Here is a 25,009-nt window from a genome sequence, read left to right on the forward strand (position 1 = left end):
TAAACGTGTGTGCAAAGTCTTATTACTTAACGATAATGGAGATGAAAAAATATTTTACAAGATCTCATAAGCAATGTCAATACAGCTTTTTTTCTGTAACTTCAGGCTCATTTACAGGGTTTACTGAACCACCCTAGTTCTGTCTTAGGAATATATGTTAAACACTACTACTTTTACAGAAAAAAATCTGCCTTTCTAAATACTGCTGCAGCCTCACATAAATAGAGATAATTATTTAAAATTTACCTACATTCGTATGAATGCATTTACATACAGGGGAAACTTTCAGTTATTGGTAATCTGTGAAATAATAAAAAAAATGTTTTTACAAAGATCTATTTTAGAATGATAAACTATCTTCTGCATGTTTAATTTTTAGGCATTTGACTATGAACAGAAGAAGTTACTAGCAACCAAAGGTATGTGAATAAACAGTGACTTCTGGGACATTTGAGTCCATCACTGAAATAATTTTCTGAAGGTTCAGTTATATAACTCCATTTGTAATGAGATTTGAAGCTGATAGTGAAACGTATTTATTTTTCATGTTGCAAATATTTTTAACACTGACATAGTATGAAATAATCATGGTGTTAAAGAAGTTGCACGTGGGATACCGTATGAGTACATCCATATACAATTCGACCATGTTTTTTTTTTCAAAAGCTCACTCAGCTTTAATTGCAGTAATTGACTTCATTTAAATGAACTTTAAGCATTTGGATGTTTGTCATATTTGCTAAGTTGATCATTAATTCAGGAGTAGATGAAGCTACAGAACTCATAAGGGACATAAAAAAAAATACATTAATCTTTTGACTTTATTTAAAAATGAACGGAATATGCTGGCACCAGAAGAGAAACAGAAACCCTTTCTTTTGATACTTTAAATTTTTTTTCTTACTTTCTTGCAACCCAATGGGATTTACTTCTAACAGAGTAAATTGCCCTCAGGAGGGGTAGGATTCAATCTGTTGCAAATGGAAGTGTTAAAATGACTGGTATGTTCAAGTCTTAGCATACGTGACTTCAGTATTATTATCTCATTACCTTTATTAAGGTTGAGATTTACTGATTTGTCTCTGCATTTTTCAGCTATGTTAAAGAAGCCGGTTGTAACAGAAGTGAGAACTCCAACAAATACCTGGAGCGGGTTGGGCTTCTCTAAATCTATGCCTGCAGAAACAATCAAAGAATTAAGAAGAGCTAATCATGTATCATATAAGCCATCTATGACAACTACCTATGAGGTATATAAAAACCACGGCGTAATGGAAATGTATTTCTAGTGAATGATGGTGATAGATGTAAATTTTGGGAAAACTAAAAAAAAACAAGTTACAGTGTTTAGCTTTTATGTGCACTTGCTTGCTGTGCCTATTTCCCTGCTTCCTTTTGCTTTATTTTTAACCCACCTTTATAAAATTTAAGCAACATGTTCCTTCCAGTCTGGAACTTTGGATAACTTTTATGTAGGATGTACCTTCTTTTCATTCCAATGAGATATTTAATGATAGGATAAAGGGTACTGTGCTGTTCCCCGCTTGATATGAACTTTGTGTGGCTCTCAACTATACGTAATAGATTTGGAGGTTTGTATTGAGTTTGGAGCAGTAACTTTGTGAGAGAAAAAGCAAATGAACTCTAAATTTATTTAAAGTTGTTTTTATACTAATGAAGATGAGCTGGGGGTTTTCCCCCCAGCTATGATGCACTACTAAAAGTCTCTAAGCAAAGATGTTCTAAGAACATTCTGTTTTAGTTACTTGGAGTCTGCCTGTGTACAAACCATAGACTTAGCTCCTTCCAATGAAACATTAGGATTCCTGTCATTCTTGTTTGCTATGAACTATTGTGGAAACATGGGGGAAAAATAAATATCTTTGGTTCATTCTTTGCTTCTTGCTTCCACTTAGCAGCCTTCAACGTCATTAGTGTCATTAGTTGTACAGCCACCCTTCTTCTCCTGCATGTGTTTTTGATGTGAACTGTGTGGGATACACTGAGGACCCAGTCTTTGAACAGATGTGGTGTTGGTATTACAGTCTACTGTCTGTAGTTAATTTGTGAACTAAGCTCACTGAACATATAAACTTTGCTGTGATATATTATGAACATTCAGTTTTCCAGAAAAACTGACAGACATCTTTTTTGCTTTAAAACTTTTAACTGTAACAATGATCAAAGACAATGTAGAGGTCCGGTCTCCTTGTTTGTTCGGGAGACTTGGAGTAAATCCATTCTGTTCTTCAATTGTCAAGTTTTACTAACCTTAGTTCACACCTTCCTGATTTTGCCAATGGCAAGGAGTTTTTGCTTTTTTCAGCAGAGGTGTTGATTTTATTTTTTTCTGAGCAGTACAAAAGTTCTTTAGCTCTCAAGTTGTGCTTTTCAGTTAGGATTTGATGCAAATACATGGGGTTAAGTCGTTCACTGAATTGTCTTCAGTTCATGCAGGTGTGGTATCACCCCAATTTTGGGGATATGTCCATCCTAATTCCATAATTTACTGCACCTTTTAAGGGAACGTTGCCAATTGGGAGCACTGACTAGCAGTGCTGATGAAAGTTGATAATGGTCTTTACAGAAATATGAGAATCTATTTAAAAAAAAATCTCAAACTGTTGCAGAATTGTTGCTATACAACATAGTTGTCAAGTAGCTTATAATGGATCCACTTCTCTCCAACTAATGGCCTGTTTGCCTTGAAGGGATACAGTATACAGACTGCTTTGTCTATAATTTGTGTGAGAATGTGATACCATGGAACCTTTGGAAACGAACTTAGAAATACTGAGAAATTTATTTTGAAGTGTGGTCTCTAAACTTCTTTGAAAATTTGAAATCCTTAAACCACATATGTTTTAAACACCTGCTGTTTTTGCGTCTGGTTTACTATTATTTTCCAATTGATCAACTGCCAAGAAGATGCTTAAAAGCATTAAAGCTATTTTTTTAACTGAACTGCTTCAAAGAAAACATTTGAATCACAATTAAACTTCTGTTTTCTGCCCATATTTTCTTTCTGTGACTTGCAGGGTTCGTCGATGTCTCTCTCACGATCCAACAGTCGGGAGCACCTGGGAACTGGCAGTGAATCTGATAACTGGAGAGATCGTAATGGCCTTGGACCCACAGCTCATGAATTTGTATCCTCAATTGCCAGCCCCAAGAGGAAACAAAATAAATCAGGTTAATAATGTCCTAAAATCTGATTATTATTATTTTAAAATCCAATTGATAACAGTAAATATTTATTCTAATATTTGTGTTTCCTGACTACATCACTAGGGATTCAAATTACTGTTGCTTGTAAAATAAATTAATAAACTTAAGGGTTTTTTTCTGTTGTTGTTTTACAAATTGGAAAGTGAAAGCATATGTAAGATTGTTTAACATAGTATACAAGTAATGGTCCAAAAGGAAAACGTTTGAGGAAATTTTTTAAATTCAAGACGTTCTTGCTAAAACTTCTTTGCTGTCTTGGAAGGCTTTTTCAAGGTGTACAGCCTCATTAAGAGCATTTTTCTAGACTACCATCATTCTGCTGTTATCAGTGCAGTAACAGCCAGGCTTTTACTGGGCTATCTGCTTGCTGGTGTAGCAACTACAAGCTGTGCTGATGGTGAATTTTAAAGCATTCTCTTCATGGTGATAAAAATAATGTTAAATTATGTATTTGGTTAGGCCTAGTACATGCTTTAAACTCTCATGATTTTGGTTGCAGGCTGTAAGGATTTTAATTCCTTTTTTTAAAAAAAGAAGTTTACAGACCAAAACTTTACTTCATCCACATTGTTTGAAACTTCATTTCATTTTTCAGTAACTTAATATATGCCTTTCTGAAAGACAGCAAAAAAAAAAAGGTATAGAGAATTTGGGACCATACTGTCTGAGGGCATTATGGTTGTTTTTACTTTTTTCTGTTCTTAAAGATGAATAAAACCTAAATCCCAGACTAATTGCAAAGTACACAGGTAAGAATAATAAAGTTGGACATCATAAGAATGGGTAGTTTCAATTTGAGTAAATGCTCATGGTTGGTATACTTGGTATATGATATATTTCTAAGAAGTATATTAGTTCAACAATGAATGGCCACATGCAGTATTTTAAATACTCATAGTATAGAAGAGATGAAAAATTTCTTTTAAAATCATGCCAGTATTTACATGTAAATTGAATAAAATGAAAGTTTGGCTTAATCAAATAAGGACTGAAAATGCATTTACTTAAGCATTAGAATAAAATTAGTAATTTGAATGTACTGGCAGTGTGGGAATCCTCAGACTGCTGTCACTGTAGCTTTTTCCAGGGGAAGGAAGGAGATGAAAGAAACAGCTATGAATTGGCTGGAGTAATGTTTGTGCTTACCTTAATGTGAGAGTGTGCGGGAGTGCTACAATGCAAGACCTTAAGGTCACATAGTGCTGTTGAACTTCTGCTTTGTTTTTATGATAATTCATCATGATTGCCTCACTAATAAGAATCTCATAGTTTTGTTTCTATTAATATGTTGTCTTGCATAATTTGCCCTAAGTATAGGATCATTAATTTCTTTTTGGGTATTTTTAGTATTTTCCTCTGATGCAGAAGAAATGAAGGCACCCCCTTTTAAAGTCTAAAATGCAAGCACAGTAATTGCTTCATTTGTCAAACCTGAAGTTCATAATTTCAACACTGAACATTGAATAGTTTGCTATCTTATAAAACTCTCTTTCAAAACAAAGCCAAGGTTGGTGGAAGCACGTGGGGTCAAATGAAGTCTGGAGACTTTCTAAGTAGTTTGTTCCCAGAAAATAAGAACCCTAGCATAATGCATGTGAGAAGTGGTGTTTTTACAGCCTCCAGTTGGCAGTCAGTAGTGGAGACTATAGCAGAAGGCTCTGGAACAATCTCAATTTTACTCACCTGGAAAAGTATCCTTTTAGTCTATACTCCAGTGTCTGTAACAAGTGGCCCCGTTTACAGTATTTTGATGCAGTCCTGGGCAGCTACCTTTGTTTTTCTTGTTATGCAACAAGAGGAAAAATCATTGTTAACTGTCCAGTCGTGTAGTATTGCTGTGTACTATCAGTATGTATGTGCAGAGGAAATGGATTGCTCACTAAATTCTTTTTTGAAAACTTAACTCATAATTCTTTTTTTAAATATACCTTTTAGGGAATGTAATTGAAAATTATATAGATAGCATATTTCCAGATGCAGTATTTATAAAGCTATTTTACTTTTTTCCTCTGTGATGTACTGATAACCAAATCTCGCAGTTACTCTTGCTACCAAGAATGCTTTGGCATGATATCCCTGTTCCAAACAGAACAGGCTGGTTGTGTTCATGTGCAATGATGCTTTTCAAAATACCTGCTGGAGAAAAGAGGAGAAGGGATTAAGGAGGGGAAAAAGTGACAGAGTTGCAAATTATATCCAGGTGAATGCTTAATGTGATTTTATTGCTTCAAAGATTCACCTGAACATCTTTTAATAGAAAATAAATATGGAGGTTAACAAGAAAAATAACTTCAATCTGTTTGTTCTTTCAGACCACTTAAATGTGCGTCTTGTTTTTTCCTTTCCATTCTGTTATTAAATAAAATTAAGTTGGCTATTGAAGGGGTAATCAAATGCAATTATTGTGACTGAGAACTGTGCACTTCTGTGGCATGACTGAAAATTGCCCTTCCTTTCCTTTCAGCTGAACACTATCTCAGTAGCAGTAATTACATGGACTGCATTTCCTCGCTGACTGGAAGCAATGGCTGTAACCTGAACAGCCTCTTCAAGGGATCTGATCTGCCTGAGCTGTTCAGCAAACTTGGTTTGGGCAAATATACAGACGTATTCCAACAGCAAGAGGTCGGTATTCTTTTGCAAGGCATCTTTGTGTTGATAGTGTATTTTATAACAGTAGTTCTGTTTCTTGACCAAAGGTGTGTTGTATCTTTTGTGAATTCCCAGTCAGCTCAGCATGGGTACTATTTCATCACTTATCTTTTGATTTATACAAAAAACTGAACTGATATCTTTTCCTTCATTCAAGGAAGTTTTAAACCTTGGCTCTTAATTGTAAACCAGAATGATACTCAGAATTTAGTAGCTGTCAGTCAACTTCCTGCATAGGTTATGGAAATCCAGTCTACATTCAGCAGCAACATCTTCTCTCAGCTACAGCTGGGATGTGTGAACATTCATTTGTTGCTTCATCCTGTGTGACAGTTGAATAGACTTCCTCCATTCCCAGCAGGAAGATTGGGCCGGTCACTTATGGGACCTTCTCTCTTCCATCTCTGCACCAACTAAGTCAATATCTCGCCTTAGGTGAGGTGCTAATTTCATGGTCACAGAATGCTATATAGGTATAGTCAATTTGGTTATCTGTCAGTCACTTAATTTGGTGACAGATAATCTGTGTCACAAAAGGACAGCAAGCCCAAGTGCAAGACTTGCTGGCTTACACACAGAGTACCTGGTCTTTTCATAAAAGCACTGTCATCTTATGTGGGGAGCTGTATGTGTCATACCACACTGCTGGAATTGGGTGTACTAGGGAGTAAAGCACAGGTATGTCTGTGTGAGTTGTGTCAGTGCTGCTAACCCATGGAAGAGAGAAGATGGATTTCGTTTTTTTCATGGACCCGTATTTCTACTCAGCATCTTGATCGGCAGTGATAAAGTCTGCACTAGTTGCTGTTCTCAAGCAACATTGCACCAGAATGTTTTTTGTCATAATAGACCATGCTAAGTGGATATTTGCACAGATTGCCTTGTTAGTGGTACTGTGCATGTCTTCAAAAGAACAAAGAGGACCTTCCATTTACTGGAGTTTCTCAAGTAGTGTACCAGTGTTCAGGTTTGCTTCTGTGGGAGGAAAAGTGCTTTGCACGCACCAAGGTGCATTTGAGTGTACATGGCAGGATTCCAAGGATAGGCATGAGGCAAATTTGTACCTTCTCCAGCACTCTAGGTTACTCACGTATGCGCTCGTAGAATCATCCTGGGTCCAATGAAATATATTGCTGTTTCAGCCCAAGGCAGCTGCATCTGGTGCATTTCCTGCCAGTGCTTCTCATCTCTAATCATACTTTTTGCTGTGGAGTAATTTTATTTGTGCAACCAGTCTGTGTGGTGGGGTCAGTGTTCAGTCTGAGTGAATACAAATGCAGCTGTGCTTCAGTAAGTTGTGTGTGTAATTTGGCAAGTTTATTTCCTTTTTACTCCTCTGCATATTTAATAATGTCCATGTTAGCCAGTCATTAATCCTTTCCTATCATTGTGAGGCTACTCTCAGTGCCTGAAAAAGAGAAGTGACTGTGTTGGTTTCTAACACGAAAAATGGCTTTTGTCTGATGGGATTTTCATTTTTATTTTTTTAATCTCAAGGGTTGCTGATTAAGTGTGATGAGCCAAGCAGTTTGGCCAGAGCAATTTCTAACTAAACAGTTTTCACGATATTTCGTCAAGTTGTATGAGGAGCAACAAGCCACAAATATCCATGGTTGCATACGCTTTCTATGTTGTGAAATGCTTAGTGCTTTAATTAACTCAATTACATTGCTAGTAGTTGGGCAATAATCCTCTAACTTAGTAAAGTCTGAAAAGACTTATTCTAAAGTCATCTACTGTACCTACAGACATATCTACCCGGCTGTTTCCAATTATGCTACAGAATTTTTGCTAAATACTTAATTTCAGTAGTCAAAGTTAAATGCGATTACTGGATCATCTGTGCTTTTCTAAAACTGCTTTCTGTCAAAGATAGCCAGGTCAGAAACTTTGAGGAAGTTATTTGGAACACACCAATTGCTGTTTACGTACAGAGAAGAGCACAGATTGCTAAAAACTGTTAAGTGCAGTAGGGGAAAAAAAAGTGAGACTATTCTGTACCACACTTAAAACTTAGTAGTTTTGGAGAAAGACTTGTTTTGCCCAACTTTCCTATTTCTTTTTACTCTAGATTGATCTACAAACTTTCCTTACTCTTACTGATCAAGATTTGAAAGAATTAGGCATTACCACTTTTGGTGCCAGAAGAAAAATGCTGCTTGCAATCTCAGGTAAAGAAACAGATTCACACAGGTTTTCATTTGTTGATTATTAGTATTTTGTTTTCTTCTTATTTGAGTCGTGTGTTTATAGTAGTCATAGGATCTTGGTAAGATTGAAATTAAGAATCTAGTCCACAGAGGTCATAGTGACTCAACTCAGAAGGCACTTGAAACCAGACTTAATGGAGCTTTCACACTCATCCTAGCTGGAAGAAGTGCACTGGTGTGTTCTGTTTAATTTTTTTGTTCAAAGTGAATTGTTTCTACAAAATGCATAGTTCTGAATGAAACACCTTACTTGGAATTTTTCCAGCTTACTTCCATTATGAGATTTTTTTGTACCCTATGTGCAGAAAGAAGACAAAATATTGTTTCTTAAAATGCATTTTAGTTAGCATGTGATGCCTAGCTAGGTATTTTTTCTAATTGCAATAAATAACATACTGCTACATGAAATTCTATTATATGGGAATTCTGTTATCACCATCTTGGCAGAATCAAATCTATACTGGGAAACTTTTCAGGTTGTCAGTTCTTTCCTCCCGGTTGCATCTCTTCTAATAATGCTGTTAGTGTATGCGCTTTTTGCATTTAAAACAATGGGGTAAAGGAGATGAAAATACAGTGGATTTACTCAGCAGCAGTCACAAAAATCTGTGTAATCCTTCAGAGTTTTGTATCTGTTAAAAAGTTTGCTCACAAGAAAAGAAAGGTGAGGAAAGGAGAAAGGCTTTGAGCATTTACTAATACAAACGTAGGGTGCCTGCTTGAATTGCAGCCGAACACCTGTTATTTTAATATGAATTTTTATTAGAAGAATCATTCCAATGTTATGTATAAAATAAAGAACTGGCTATCAGAAAGTGATTGAGAGGCTAATAAGCTTTTCTGTTGTTATTTTACATAGCATGATTATGCTACAATTATACATTGATGTACATCTTTCTTCAGAAGATTGCAGCCTTTGAGTCTGGTAGCAGGAGATTTTAAAATTGTTTTGGCTATGGTAATTTGATCAAAATCAGCATTGCTAAGTAGTATTAACTGCACCTGTGTGAATTAAGATTAGAAACAAATAGAAGCTCATTTCCCAAGCAGCTTCTTACATAGTCATGGCTCTTATACTATCCTGAACAGCTCCTAAGCTGACATTTTTAGTTGATACCATTCTGTCTGAAATATTTTCGTGTAAATAGAAGTCTTGGTTTGGTTTTAGGTGAAAATGTTATATTTCTGATGAGAGTTGCTTTTCTTAACTGTGCAGAACTGAATAAAAACCGAAGAAAACTCTTTGATCCATCAAACATACGTGCCTCATTTCTGGAAGGTGGAGCAAGTGGAAGACTGCCACGTCAGTATCATTCGGACATTGCTAGTGTCAGCGGTCGCTGGTAGCAGTAAGTTGTGGCTCAAAAAGACAACTGTAAAAGACGGACATGGCAATCCTGTGGACAGCCTTCACTGCACACCACCCTCTGCACTTTGGGAGTCTGGGTATCAAGGACCAAAGCGTTTTGTCTGCACAATACTGTGCCAAAAATAAGAGAAAACACTTTTTGTCTGTTGTCTTTCAAAACACCAAATGTGGGTTAAGTTTTACTCAAGTAGATTGGACAGATTTTGCAATAATAATAATATAGGTTCTTTGTTTAGTATTTTATTACCTATAACTATAATGTATGCACTGAATTTTTACTTTGTTGAATGAAGGAAGAATGAAGGGCTGGGATGCCAGAGAGCATAGATTTTGCTTTTTATCAAGATGGATTTTTCTGGTACTGCTTAAAATAATTATTGAGGTCTTTCTGCACTTTACATGTTCTGATTTCTTGTCCTGTGGAAACTTATTCCTCTCATTTCCATATCGATTTTTATATTGGCACTAATCAAATTTTTTTTCAGATGGTCCTGTATTAAGTCACATCTCACTATAATGGTACTAGGAGCTGGTTCTTAGGCATATTTCCTTTCTCTCTGTCTCCCAGTAGCTACCTGAAGAAATTGTTCTAAACTCAAGCCACATGCTAGCGGACCAGTCCTATTATGCTATGGTGAAGCAGTGTAGTGCTGCTTGCAATTAAACTCACTGTAACAGATGCAATGAAAGACCAAAATGGACCTTGCAATATTAACCCTTTGCAGTCATCGTATTTAACTGCTGCCTGTTATGCTCAAACTGTTTTTAATGGTTGTCTCAAAGCAAAGGGCTATTTTTAGTATCCTGCCACTAAAGGACATTTATTTATATCAGACTTTTATTTTTAGATCCTATACACCTACAATATGTAACAGATTGTACTGATCTACTGCAGACTTATGGTAGAGAATGAAAGGCATTCATCAAACTAGAGCTCCGGGCTGTCAGTTTGATTAAACAGAACTAATCTAATTTGACAAGACAGCAGTGTTGCCATTTAATAAATGACGAATATTACTTACGTGAATATGCATGCAGCAATTAAGTGACCAACTTGAAATGGATGTAATAGCATGTTTTGTTCAATTTAGATTTGTAATGGTCAGCTGCAGAAGTGTTTAAGAATCTGGAGATGAACTATTTCTGAAACAAGTTATGTTCAGCAGAGTCCATGTTATAAGTGGCTAGAGCTAACTATTGCATTCTTATACTGTGAAAGTCCAAATAATTTGTCAATATTATTCCTATGTCTTTACAAGTGTCTTGTGCGTTTATGAAGGGTTCTCGTACAATGAAGGACTTCCTAAAGTGCCTCTTTCTGCAATGCAATATGACATTTCCAAGCATTATGTTTTTGAAAAGCATTCCCATGAGAAATATTGTGAATTACCTCTACTGTAATGTATTATTTATGTTCGGTGTACAAGCCTTTTGAGAATGGACATAAACCACTTCAAGTGCTCTTAAACAGAAGGCATTAGAGTAACATTTACAGTAGTTGGTTTTTATGCAAAAATGGGTGAGAAATAGTTTTGACACTTTCCAAGGATAATTCTTTCAAGGTGAGAAAACAGCGATGTATAGATAAATTTGCACACACGAAGGGAATTTAAAGAAATTGTTACTTGAGGGCATAGATGATCAAGCAATAATACAAAGTCTTGTGGTTAGCAAAAAGAAACTGCTCAGTACTTACTTCAGCCATATCTACTTAATGGTGTATAGCTGGGTGACTTCCACTGTGATCAAATAGCAGTAGCTTTCTCTGGGTTTGAAAATTGTTTTTCAGATTGGAATGGATAGAACTGCATCTTAATGCACACAGCTGTTCACATCAATTCTTATGCTCAAATGTTGTTGGTAAATATCCACTTATCTGTGAGGTATTTGTGTGTGTGTTGCACAGGCAAGAGCAACTTCATGCAAACCCTTGTGGAAGCCACAACTCCTAATTCAAGAAGTATTTACGCTTGTGCTTGCTTATAAGCATGAAGTTGGCTCCACTGACGTGGACTGACTTATGTGCTTACCCATGAGCTTTCATTTAAACATTTCCATTTTTAAGACTAGCGTTGGAGAATCAAGTTGTTTTCAGTTACGATCGTTTTGTAAAGTATTTTAATGACATACTCAGCAACACTTTGTACAGAATTTTCTGCAACCCCTTCTTGCTTGCTTTGTCTAAAATTAAAAGCATCAAGAATACCTTTACACTCTTAAATTTTAATCTTTCATAAGTACATGCTATGTATCTAGACAGTACTATATATTTGGAAATTGAACTTACTACAGTATTAAGTTGATGTGGTTTTTTCCTGAGCAGTGCTTATATCATCTACACCAAAGTGAAGAATTTCCCATTAACAACATTATTTTCAATAGGGCTTCACACACAAAAAAAAAACACACTGGAAAAAGAAAATTTCTCACTTATTTTAATTCCACAAAGGGAATATGACAGTACAGCATACCGTATTGTTAGTGTTATATTATGCACAAATATTTGACTTATTACATAAAAATGTTAGTTTTAAATCTGTGCCTTAATAGTGACCAGTTATCTGTAAATATAGAGCAGATACAGATTGTATTTTTGTGGGTTGTGTCCTTTAGTGATTTTTAAAAAATAAAGAAAAGATGAAATTAAAACATTTAAAAATGGGAATTTTCAAAACTAATCAATGTTGCATAAAATAAATTTATATAACTGCCTTGTATTCTGATTGGTTGATGAAGTATTTTTTCATTTAAACCCAGTTCCAGGGATGCTTGCTTGTTAATAAAGTATCAAAAGCAGTATTTCATAGAATTGCAATGTTTCTTTCACACAGTAGTACTGCATTTGACTGTTCTTTCCGTATCGCACTCAATACGGTTAACTTCTAAATAAGAATACCTTTTTGGCTGTACTTTGTTTAAAAAACATGCAAAAGGAGTTATTTCAGGTTCAGGTCAGAGCCAGGTGTTAATGATTCAGCTTATGCAGGTTTCATTCTTTCGGTCATCTCATTTTAAGTACTGTGCAGATTTTACTTTGGTTGTATGTATTCTTTTGTGGAGATCATTGTAGTTTCACATGCAGTGTGAAAGAGCTCAATTTTTGAAAAACAGAAGGAATCCTTCATTTAGGATGCTGTCAATGGAACCAGCTGAAATCTAGCAAGAGACCTAGCTTTTGCACGTGGGTAATATTTAGGTTGTTGCAAGTCAGTCTTGTCTGTGTGCTTGCAATGTAGGAACATGCATTTAGTTTTACTTAATTGACAGAGTAAATCTAGACATTTCATTATTCCAGTATGTTTGCTTTCTTTGTGAATTTTGTACAGACTTCTTTCCATTTACTCAAATTACAGTTTTCTTGGATCACTGACCTTTTAAAAATCTGTTATCTTCCTGCGCCTCATAATTATTTAGGGAAATGATGAGGGGATCAACTATTTAACAGGCATTGGCATAAACTGAGTGAAAATTGTGCAGGCAGCTAGACCTGCAAATAATGCTGCACCTTTGCCTGAGCAATAGTTAGCTACAGGGGTCTCAAATGAGTTTCCTTTGCAAACTGTGTACTTGAAAATATTGCTTACAGTGGGACTACTATATGGCTTCATTTAGCAGAGTGGTTAAGATAGTATGGGAAAGAGGAGGAGCAGTGGTGGTGCATGAGAGTTTGACAGCCGCTTTTCTTGCAGTGGAAGCAGTGTTTCTGGCAGCTATCGTGGCAGGGAATAAACAGTATTGCTTCTTGAGCAAAGAGGCTTTGTAGAGATGCTCAATGCCTCTCTCTTCAACTTTTCAGATAAGGAAAGCTGATGGTCTTCTGTCTGAAGAGGATGTCTTAGTAAGAAATCTTGACAGTACGCAAGAGAAGAGAGGTGGATTCTCCGAGCTGTATACAGTTTCTTAAAGCAGTCCAAAAAAATGCTCTGAAATTCTTGGAGTTGCACGTATATGTATTTACAGTGGATTGTTTTGTTATTCTCCTACTTTCTGATATAATTATAATTATTATATATAATTATTAGAAGTGTTATCTGACGCTATTAAATTGGAGTAGGTTTAATTATGCTGGGAAATTAATATACTTGATTATGAAGTTGCAGAACCTAGTACATGAGTCAAAGCGTCACCTAGTGTCAAGTTTCTCTGCTCTTCTGTGGATTAAGATTTGGGTAATGTTTGCTCTACTGAGAGATGCAGAACGATTCCAGATGTTTGACCAAAACATGAGAAGAGATGAATACAATGTGATGGAAATTACTTAGTTTGTGCCAAAACTGTGTTGCAACTTCATGGAAACTTAACAGATGGCAAAATCAAAACATAACATAACACACACACACTATGAACCAATTATATAATGAAGTAAAAATTTGTCATTTCTAACAATCAGTGATGAATGTTTTAAGGAATGTTACCACTATTATAGAAACCCAAGGATCATCAACTGATATGGATGTTGTTACAGTATTTTGCTATGACAAGGAAATCAATTCTTTTTGTAACAAGGGCAGAAGAATTTGAAGAGGCCTGACATGGACATGGTACTAAGTTAAGGTTCCTAAAAACAGAAATATCCAAGGAAAATAGTCTCAAGCTGTATACAGACAATATAGGAAAGTATGTAAAAAGAAAAGACGTAAGTTATTTTAAACAAATGATAGAAGAAACCTTCAGTGTTAACCAGCATGAAATACAGTAAAACTTGCTGTACATAGTGCATTCACATTATAGGAAAAGAGAGAACCTGAGAAAGAATCCATTTCAAAGTAAATGACATTCAAAATTCAGATTCAGCAAAATAGCTGCAATCTTTTCATCTAGCAGGATTCTTTTTTCCTTTGCTATTCACTACTTAAAATGTTGATCTGTGTGATTCTGAAAAATGCTTGTGTTGTCCAGCATCTAGAAGTCAGTACAAACCAAGATAACACTAAGTGATCCTAAATTGTTAATGAATTTGAATCTTGCTTGGAAACTGGATGGGGGACAATTAGGTAACTATTCTGTGGGCCAATAAATATTTCTGTGCAAGTATATTAAAAATATCGTAGTCTCAGCAGTGTTTCTCCTACCAAATGATGACAATAGTCAGGAAACTGGAATGCTGAAGGCATCTATCATGCACAAAGGCTCCTCCTGGGCATTCCTCTAGCACCAGCTTATCTTCCATCTTCACTGAAAGTGGTTGCAGATGCTCTGTTGTTGAACCAGTGCTTTCTTTCCATTGTACTTGGATTCTAAATGCTACACAGCTAACTTTTAAATTTTACATGAAGTTTCATGAGCTTTTTGCTTGCCCCAGCACAATGTTGACTTGTTTTCCTGCAAGTGATTAATGTAGAGGCTGTCCAGAACCACTAGCATGGATGAGAATAATTTTTTTTGAACGGATTTAAAAGTCATGACTAGACTGGAAATAACACTCCTGGCATTGCTGCCTTTATTGGCTGCTGGTGTTGTCTGCTCGCTTCTCCTAGATCTTGGCTCTCCCACACTTGGCCCTAGTTTCTACTCTCTTTTCTGGTGAGCAGTCAATTTTCAGAGGACTACTCTTGGGATGTTCTGAGGAACTTCAAATTTTCAGGCAGATGTATTTCCTATTTCCTTTGCTTGTTCTATGGACTTCAGCAGTCTGTGAACTATAGCAGTAAAGGTACAGATGCTGGTGGTCATTGCTAGGCAGGGTAAAACAAAATTGTAAGCACACTGTAAAGGATAAAATGATACAAAGCCAGTAAAGATGAGGGCGTCGCTTCCTCAGATGGGTGCTTGTGACTGAAGAATAATTAAAGGAAATATTTGTTTACTTGTCTGGTTCTTTTTTTACATATCTTAATAAAGAGGAGCATCTGTTCTGTTGCATGGTACTCTTGGTACAATTGTAAAAAGATTGGGCAAAGTGACTCCTGTAAACAATAATAGATACATCATTTATCATAGACTCTTCGATGTCTACCCCCATCATCCTAACATTAATTATTGGAGTACAACAGTACATTTCTTCCTTGCTTCCTTTCTGTCAGTAATGTTGCTACTCTGACCAGTGTGTCCCGGTTCTTCAATTATCTATCAATATATGTGGCTAATCCTTTCTGGAACTGCTGCAGAGACAATGTAAAGAGACCCCACATCCAGGATTGCATATGACATAGTTCCTAGTGCCAGTGCTTCCTCCAGCTGTGTTGGTCTGCTGAAAACTGTGAACCACAACATCTCCAGCTCTCCTCTCTGCTCCATATTTTGTGATGAATTTCTAAGCTTCAAGACATTTTACGTCTGTTTCTGTTTGTTAAATTGTTTTTGAGATTGTTTTTTGTTGTTGTTGGTTTGTTGTTTTTTCTTTGAGGCTGTGCTAGGAATTGAGTACTAGAGAGACATTGTATCCTAGGTTTGTGTGTATCTTTATGTACATTTGCTGTATACATCGAAACTTGGCCTGCTGTGACAATGAGCTACAGGCTGGGTTCCTTCCACCTCCCTTTCTACACCTGCTACTGCTTCAGTGCTTCATTTTTAAGCATTTTTTATCTAATTGAAATTTTCTAAGCTCACAGACTCTGCTGCAAGGCATGTGAACTGCTTTATGGCTCCTGAAGGAAAATCAATTTCCCGTAACTCTTCTGGTGTGTTTTTGTGCCCCTCGACATGGGCGGTGTGTAGAAAGATCAAAAAGACATTGAAAGCTCTTGTGCTTGACCTCTAACTCTTCACCAGGTCAGCTTTTCCCTTTGCTGGAAACTAGCGAGTGTCATCTTGTGCTTAAGCACAGAAACAAACACCACAATAGCACTCTTTCTTTTTTTTTCCATGCATGCTGCAATTTTGCATGCAACACCTTTTTGTTGACTTAAAGCCAATTCTACATCATAAGAATTCATCTTTCATGCTTTTTTTTTTTTTTCCTGCTCTTTGCTGCCCTGTGGGGCCTTTGCCCTCTCTTTAATCAGATTCTGCTGGAGTGCTCAGCTATGCCTTCTGTGTGGGGCAGCTGGAGCCTTCCGGAACGTTCCAGAGGCTCTGGTGTCTCCTCACAGAGCACCCTCAGCCCTTTGGCAGGTTATTGGGCATCCCGTACAGGCACTAAATCCTTCCTTGGCCCTGCTGCCCCCTGCTTCTTGCAGGGTGTGTTTGGGAGCAGCTCTAAAGGCACCCTGAGGGGACTCCCAGCACTGCCCACGCCGTTGCTTTGCAGTCTTTAACCAAGCAGAGATGGCGCCCGCCTGCTGCCACCCCTCCGTCAGCCCTGCAGCCCATGGAGATGCAGCCATGCTTGGTAACACACAAAGGTAAGGATCTGGGGAGCTGTGTGGGAATAAAGGCTCTGTGCTGATGACGTGCATCTGGGGAGGCTGCTGAGGAACCAGCCCCAGGTGGGGCCCATTGTGAGCAATAGCTGCCTCAGGGCCCACCCTTCCCTGTGCATTGTGATGTGGGGCTGTGGGCTGTGTGAGGGAGCAGTGTGGGCCTGCCCTGGGGAGCAGCAGCAGCAGCAGTAGCAGCAGCAACAAAGGTAAGTCCTTTTTTACTAGCAATTTATAAAGCTGGCTTTTAATTTGTTTTAAAATGCTGTGTTGTAAACGGAGCTATTTCATGTTGTGCGTGGAGCCTCACTGAGGCCTGGTGTGGGTGCAGGCAGTTCCCTGAAGTCACACGGCTGCAGCCACCGTGTGTGACACTGTGTTTGATGCTGTGCGATGCACTGAGGCGTTGGGAGGGAAAGGTTTTGCACATGTTAAAGAGTCATCCAAATAAAAGAGAGGTTGCTGTAAGAAGCAGATTTGGAGTAGGTGTTTGCATATATCTGGATATTGATATGTATACAACTCGATCCATCATAATTTCTTAGTCTGTGCTTGTCTGTTATGTCTGCTTGAATATGAGAGCAATTGAAAGCAGTTGCAATTCAAATTAATGTCTTTAAGCGTCTGATAAGTGTAAAGCAATTCTTCTAGAGTCTGATACTTTTTGTGGAGCATGGGAGTAAAGGCAAGAGCAGATGGCAGAAATTTCCAGCGCTCAGCAGCGTGACGTGTAAGCAGAGCTCTCCCAGTGCCCTGCTGTGGCAGCAGATGGAGAGCTGGCAGGAGGTGCTGGGCAGGGCTGGGCTGGGGGAGAGCAACAAATGCTGAGAAGGAGATGCCCGAGGCACTGCAGAAATGTAGTGAGCTCCTAGTGACGTTGTGAGGTTTTCCTTGCTTCTGGCCTTTTCTGACTCTTTTTTAACTGAAGTGAAATAACAGAATTGAGGATTTCCATCAGCCCATATGCACGTATATAAGGGTTTTTCAGTGTTCCGTAAACCTCTGCATAACATCCAGAGCCTGTTGTTGTTTCTGGGACAAGTCACACTAAAATATCTGAGTGCATAATTTGGATAATTGCTGTACTTCCTATTTTAAGTTTTAAAATAATGCTGGAAAAAGAACCCTCTTCTACAACTTTCAGAGAAAAAAAAAAATGGTAGAAAAGAAGCTTCTAGGTTAGCCTGTGTTTCACCTCATGCATCATCTATGTCCCTTTGTTTTCTTGCAATTTATTCACCTAAGCAGTAGTCCAAAATAATGAAACATTACTATCTCCTCATAACTTCCCAAGTGATCTCTGTAGATCCCAGATTTGGGACTGTGATGGCAGCAGTTGTGTCAGTGTGGAAACATCAGCTTCTTGGCCTTGTGGCAAGCAGCTATTTGTTAGTGATGGCTTTGCCATGATATCCCTAACAAGTAAGGAGCACAAATTAACATAATTCCAAATGACTCAGTTTTGAATGTTGAGGGTTTTGATATTTGCGTTTGTTTGGTTTTTTTAAGAGTTGTTGGTTGATTGCACTGCCAAATAATGAGCGTGTTTAAATTGAAACAATTTTCTTCTTTGCTTCTCAAGTTTTACTGTCTGTTGTGGAAATAAGTGTCCTGTTGGGTAGCTGTGGGGCTGACCCTCCTACTGTAGCTGTGTGCTGGGACTTTAGAGCTGACATGTTTGGTGTACTGAGAAACGGCGTGCACTCACTGTGCAGTGAGAGCTGTATGTAGGGAGGTAAGGAGCTTCTGGTGCTAAAGAAACACCAGGGGTGGCTGCAGCTCAGGTTTAGGTCGTGAGCAGTAAAGGAAGCTCCTATAGAATGCTGCTGATCAATCTTTTAAGTGAACAATTTTTTCTCCTTTGTGTGTAAAGCTGTAGTAGACTAAGGTTGCATTGGAGGAGTTGCTTGCACAACGCTGCTGAAGCTTTGTTTGAAGGCAGTTACCTGTGAATGGTGGTTTAAAACCTGTCCCTGAGCTCTGAGGTTGAGGACGCACCATCAGGACTCACCAGCAGATGTGTAGCAGCCATGTTCCACAGGGACCTGGGAGCCAGCGGGAAACAGTATTGTTACAGCTGAAATGGTGGGCGTGGTTAGATCAGCACAGCTATGCAGAGTGGAGACTTTAAAACAGACTTTTACAGGGTTAAGTAAAAACATTGCATGCTTAGAGGTCTTTCAGCTAGCGAAGTGTGTGAAGGTGACTTACTGCTTATTAAAACTTCTTCCAGTCTTAGAGTTCCATAGTCAATGACACTGAATTTCTTTGTCTATTACTCTTACTTCTTAACTGAAGAAAACAAGTTAAATGTTTTGGTAGTTTAGACACTTCAGTGCCAAATAACTATTGGCACTAGTTATTTTACATGGTCTGTGGAATTGCAGTAACTTCTATTTCAATGTTTTTCTTTGATTGTGTGGTTTGCCTGCTTTTAGGAAAGAAGGTGAAAGACTTGAGCTGAGGTTAGGGAGCCTGTGATTGATTTATTTCTACCATTGTCATACTGCGTTCTAAATAGCCTTGGGAAGCTGTTTCTTGAGAAGCCATAGTGAGTTGGCAGCAATGATGTTCTTGTGAGTATCGTTATTGTTTTCAGTGGTTAATATTGAATTGAAGACAAGACTGGAAATAAGAGATTTAGTGGATCTCCTGTTGTTTGCACTAAAGCTTAAGGTAGATTAAGTGTGTTGGTTAAAGCTCATTGCAGGAGTTAAGATAAGCGCATGTGTTTTTATACTGAACCACAGAAGAGTATTTTTTTTCATATACATGACAGTGGGATTTCAATGCACTTTTTTTACAACAAACTACTTATTGAAAATTGGAAGATGAACTGATGGCTCACCTGTAGAGGCAGTGAAGTTGTAGAAACAAAGACCTTCCCCGTGATACATGTGAACCATGTATTGCACTCCAAGCAATGGAAGAATGACTGCAACTCTTACAACTGCAGTGTGCTGCACAAGCACTTTGTTTGCATGCAGGGTACCCTAAAACAACTAAAGAAGGCTGTTTTATGAAGCACTGTTTGGAGGGAGCAGATGGCATACCTCGGAATAGCCACAGTGGGGCCAGGCAAGGTTTGCCTGCCCAGTGCTGCTCAGCTGAAAGCTGTGAGTAGAACTTGATTTCTAGCAGATTACTCACCAACTTCCACATCACTGGTTCAGCTTTTATTTGATAGTTACATTGAGAACATAGAGAAAAGGTCCATTTAATTCTGTAACTATCTTTTTCCGAAGTCCTGCCATTCCTGGTATTCATCCCTCCCTCCTGCTCTGCAGGCTGGGGGCAGATCTCCATGGTGACATGGCTGCTTCAGCCAAATGCCTGGCTGCTTGCATGTTGAAGTGTTAAGCTGCACTAATACTGCATGAGTAACGGGTGAATGTGGTACATGAGATAGGCCACGTGTTCCCTGTTATTGTGCTGTCCATGCTTTAAGAGAGGAGTGAAAAAAACCCTGGTGCTCGTGCCAGGCTCACTGTTGCGACAGACACCCTGTGAGTGATGCTCTTATGGTACAGTGCTGGGAAATCTTATAAGAAAAATGTTGTTTTTGTTATTCAACTCTACAAGTTTCCTTTCGAGTTCTCCGTGGAATCTCCAGAGCTGCTTCTTCCCAACCAATCTGCCTTGATCTGCAGCTGACCCCTGTGGGATGAAGTCATCAGGAGAAAGTTCTTGTTTTCCTCTATCTGTTTTACAGCGTGGCCTTGTTGCTTTATTAACTTTACCAGAGCAGGCATGTGTTTTAAGTCTGACTTGTGTTGCGTTAGGAAATCCTCCCACACCACAGACCTTTCTAAACATTGTTTGTTGACTTACGGGAAGGCGATGGCTCTGTGTGCGGCCTTCCTGCAGGCAGACGTTTGTGCGGCCGGCACCGGGGGATGGGGACAGCGCGGTCCCCTTCCTGATTGCAGAGTCAAACACAAAACAACCACAAAATAAAAATGCCGTTGTCTGAAAGGAGCTTTTCTGTGTTAAAAAGCTCAGAATTTAAAGGCTTTGACGAAAGCAAGGGTGCAGATGGGGCTGCTGAGAGCCGTGCACACAGGCAGTGACTTCCCCGCGTCCCAGCCTCAAGCACCAGAAGCGGAGTGAAGGACTGGGGCAGTATCTGGCATTTCTCTGAGGAACGCATTGATTCCTCTGCACTGAGAGCGCTTTACCATCACACGCTGGCGCCCATCACTGTTACTGCTGCCAGCGGCCCTCCCACGCATGCTGGGTCGGAGCAGCGTGAGCCTGGATGCTGGGCTGCCGATCAACTGCAGGGAAATGAACCTTCTGGAGACGGCTCTCTGTGGCGAGGTGCTTTGCTGCTTAATAAAACGCAGCACACTGTCACGTATTGCATACTTACACGCCCCTGCTGGCCGCCCGCTCTGTTGGCTTGTGTTTTTGGATGGGTTGTAGCATTTCTCAGTGCTGAATTCCTCTCTTCTGTTGCCATTGTGGTGGGGAGGATGGTGCGAGCACGGCACTGGGGAAGGCAGCTGAGGCTGGGCCCTGATTGTCCCTGCTGTCAGTGGGCTGCAGTTTGCTAGGTGCTGCCAGGAGGGATGCCTGCAGCATGGCAGTCATGTTTTCAGCAGGTGATGGGTGGCTGTGGGGAGAGGAGTGCAAAGGGAGGGGAAAGACCACCTGTTTAGTGGTGCGTGAGTTCCTTTGGTGATTACTATGCAAATGGGAGGAGCTCTGTATGCAGATCCAGGACTTCTGTCTGTCTGCCCCTCACAGTGTTCAGGACTCCGGCATGTGCAAGCTTTCCCATCCCTAACAGAAGTGTGCATGTCCCAGCCAGCGTTCTGTGCCTGTGGGATGTGCTGTTGCCTGACATTCTGTCCTGGCCCAGCTCACACTTTGCTCTGGAAAGGCTCAGCTTGCCTTAGCCCATGAGCCAACAAGTGTGCACCACCCCTGTCAGTCTTCTGCTTTGGTCACTATTATCATGTATCACATACCATACTTATATTTAGAGAATGAACCAATGCTTATCCTATAATAAAATATCCAGAAGAAACTGCAAACCATACACCCTATGCAGGATTTTTCAAGTCAACTTTGCTGAAATAGAGATCTCTTTACCTTTTTCTAAGTATTCTGAGTAATATATTTTAAAAGTTTGCAATATTTTAAAAACCTGGCAGTAGTTCTGCTTGCTCATTTGCAGTTTCTTCCAGGTTCCTCTCGGGCACTGATATCTCTCGGTAAAACATCTACAAGTTCAGCATCGCAAGTATTAGGGGCCAGTTAGTTGTTCTGAACCTTTATTTCCTAGCATGTGGAATGCTGTTAGGAACAAAAAAGAACATGCAGCACATCGCTTCATTGACCTTCGTCTTCTGAACAGCCCTTGGGTGTACTGGGGAGGTTGCTGGGGGCTCCTGCCAGCCCCCAGACGTGGCTGATGTAGAGCAGCTGGGGCAGCGCATCATGCCCTGGGGTTGCTCTCATGACCAGGAAGCCACAGTATGGAAAGCAGCAGAGCGTGTGGCTGGGAGAGGTATGCAATCTGAGGCTTGTCCAGAAGCAACCAAAGTGAGATCAGAGGGGGAAGATTTAGCAAAAGGAAGTTGCTCTCCTCCCACCCATTGGACACAGGCAGGGTGAGGTGTCTGGATAGAGGCAGAGGAGAGGGATGTTTTGTACTGACACTGCACCGACGTTGTCTGGAGGGCAGTAGAGGCTTTTTCACTGTTTCAAAACAAACAGATGACTGTGAACATGGGAGAAAACAGAGCAGCTCCTCAGGAAGATGTTGCCTGCTACCATCAGCAGAACTGTATGCGTGTTCCCTGCAGGACAAGCAGGGCTCTGCGTCACCTTTAGGTGAGGGCTGTGAAGGTAACTGTTTTCTGGCATTGGCTTGCCAGCCAGGTGGGAGAGGAACCCCTGGGCCCTGCTGTCCTGTTCTTCTTGCCTCTGGGGCTGCCTGCCTTGCCAGACAGAAACAACAGAAACACCCCTGAGGAAGGACATCACGTGAGCTCTTGCTCTTACGCACTAGGAATAATCACTGTGAAGTCTCTATGGTTATTTCCACTGTTAAGGAACAAATGGAAAACATCAGCATGCAAAGAATTTTAATTGTTAGGGTGTTAACCTCTCACCAATGAAACCAGTACCAGCGTGCCTCAGCTCTTGTTAGGGAGCCAAAATATAGTCCAAATTCAATTTAGGCCAACACTTTATTAGGTATTTTTATGTCTTAATATTTGTCTTAGGTGCCTCTTTACAGTCCTGCTGGTAAAGTAGACATCATTGTAGCAGCCAACTGAGATGTGCAGGCTCTCGGCTCTGTTCCCACAGCTCAGCAGGGCTGCTCCTGCCTTGGGAAAATGCTCCCTTGTGGTGCTGAGCCATGGAAGCTCCCCAGGTGGTGGATGCTGAGATTTGTTGTTCTGGCCCTTCTCAAAGCAAGGCTACTTGCGAAGCCAGCCTGCTGCTCACTTCACAAATGGTAATTTTTGCCTGCAGCTTCCCCTTGCTCAAACACTGCCCTGTTCTCCAGCAGACCAGGCCAAGGTCTGTTAAAGCATTGATTTTTTTAATTTTTTTTTTTTTTTAGCAATTATTTTTTCTCCATCATAGGGTTGCACATGCAGCATTGCTTGGTATTGATTTGCGATGAAGCTACAGGAAGGGTTGTGTTGGTAGGGCCAGCACATCTGTGGGTGGGAGCTGAGCCCTGTGTTGCAGAGCTATGTACGTGCACACACAGCCCCCAAAGAAAGCAGGGGGAGAAGGCTGTCATGAGAAGGGAAGGGCAGCCCCCACTGAGTGGCTGACAGATGCGTGCTTGGGTTTGTCTGTAAGGCTGTGTTAGGCTCTGGTGGCAAAACCTTGGAGTTCTCTGCACCTGAGAAAATTTATGCCATTTCTCAATTCATTCCAACAGTATTAATCTGCTGCACTGATGCTTTGACTGCAGAGCTGGGTGCTCCAGCTGTCTGCATCAGAGATAATGCAAAGAGATTGATCTAGGTCTCGATTTAATTATTTTAGTGGGGTTTTTTGGTGGTGATTTGGTTTTGTGGGGTATTTTTGCAGCCTATCTGGATGTGTAAGACTCGCTTTGATGCAGGATTTTAACTTAGAATGAAGAAAATCCGTGAGTCCTGTCAGCTCTCTGGAATATTTTAAGCTCTGGCTGCATTCTGGGACTGTCGGTGGAAGCTGTGACTCACAGACCTTGCAGTAGTGAGGGCCAGAGCCCTCAGATGTCTTTGTCTTACTGTAAATAACAGAGGCACGTGCAAGGAGCTTGCTGGTGGCTTATGTGCCTCAGTAAATAGTTCTTGTGTGGATAACTTTAGGATAAAGGCCTCAATGGGGTAAGAAAAGACTTTCCTTGCTGCTCTGCTACCTTTTACTGTGTGCCCTTCCCATGTGCCATTGTAGCTGGCATTATGCAAAAAGTGCAGATCAGTTTTTGCTACATGATGTCACCTTAAGGCTGCAGTTCTCCTGAGATCAGGGCTCATCCCCCAGTGCTCACTAAATCCCGTGGATGTCCTCTTCAACTATCTGTGGCTTGAAGAGAGGCTAAAAAACAGAATTTATTTAAGCATCAATTCAAGTCCTTCCAACAAACTTCAAATGTGTGTTTTCTTCTTTCTTGCATTCCTATTACAACAACTGGGGTTCCCTATACAGTAAAAGGCAAATCAGTTCAGCAGTACTGGGGAACATCTGTAGCAAAGAAGATTAGTTAGTTGTAATATATCTCATATGCAGCTTACCCCAATATGCTCCACACCTTCTGATTGCCTCCTTATAACACCAATTTGCCTGGAAATAACTGAGCCAAACTCTGTGATTACTTGGCTGTGAAGGTGTGGGGTGATTTTTCTCCCTGTAAAGCAGGCCCATCTGGCCCAAACAGATGGAATTCAGAAGGTGCCAAATCCAGACTATACCATGAATGTGACAAGACAGTCCAGCCCAGTCCAGTACACTACTGACACTCTCTACTAATGAGCTGGGAATCGGCTCGTAGTAGGCCAGCTTTTGCCTGAGGAGTAGTATCATCAAAATATTTGCATTCATCCTTTTATCTGAGGCACTTAGGTACATAGCAGCTTGGTTAACGTGGGCTGCTTGTTCCTTGCACGACATTTTTTAAAGGCACTAAGGCTGGTGAAGACCTAGTGAGTTGGTTTGGACCTGTCGGATGAGGACATGATTAACAGTGAGGGACTGGGTTTGGAGTGGATGATCTTAGAGGTCTTTTCCAG

At 39.8% G+C, this 25,009-nt stretch overlaps 2 protein-coding genes across 4 annotated transcripts in view; both read left to right on the forward strand.

Annotated features, from left to right (window-relative positions):
- The window catches only part of BICC1 (BicC family RNA binding protein 1), a 96,591-nt gene extending 84,415 nt beyond the window's left edge, over window positions 1-12,176 (forward strand). For both annotated transcript variants that reach the window (XM_031608689.2, XM_090144823.1), the window contains exons 16-21: window positions 380-419; window positions 1,096-1,250; window positions 3,039-3,192; window positions 5,693-5,853; window positions 7,952-8,051; window positions 9,307-12,176. In XM_031608689.2, coding sequence (XP_031464549.1) covers window positions 380-419; window positions 1,096-1,250; window positions 3,039-3,192; window positions 5,693-5,853; window positions 7,952-8,051; window positions 9,307-9,437 — 741 coding nt within the window. In that variant the 3' untranslated portion in view covers window positions 9,438-12,176. The remainder of the gene's footprint in view (window positions 1-379; window positions 420-1,095; window positions 1,251-3,038; window positions 3,193-5,692; window positions 5,854-7,951; window positions 8,052-9,306) is intronic.
- A 98-nt stretch (window positions 12,177-12,274) lies between these two features.
- The window catches only part of PHYHIPL (phytanoyl-CoA 2-hydroxylase interacting protein like), a 124,824-nt gene continuing 112,089 nt past the window's right edge, over window positions 12,275-25,009 (forward strand). Inside the window, exon 1 of one of the 2 annotated variants that reach the window (XM_090144826.1) lies at window positions 12,275-16,745. In XM_090144826.1, coding sequence (XP_090000952.1) covers window positions 16,712-16,745 — 34 coding nt within the window. In that variant the 5' untranslated portion in view covers window positions 12,275-16,711. Of the gene's footprint in view, window positions 16,746-16,784; window positions 16,970-25,009 lie in introns of those variants that run through there. The other variant, XM_090144829.1, reaches the window with a different exon arrangement.

This window comes from Phasianus colchicus, chromosome 8 (assembly GCF_987193195.1).
Source record: "Phasianus colchicus chromosome 8, bPhaCol1.hap1.1, whole genome shotgun sequence".
Classification (NCBI taxonomy): Eukaryota; Metazoa; Chordata; class Aves; order Galliformes; family Phasianidae; genus Phasianus; species Phasianus colchicus.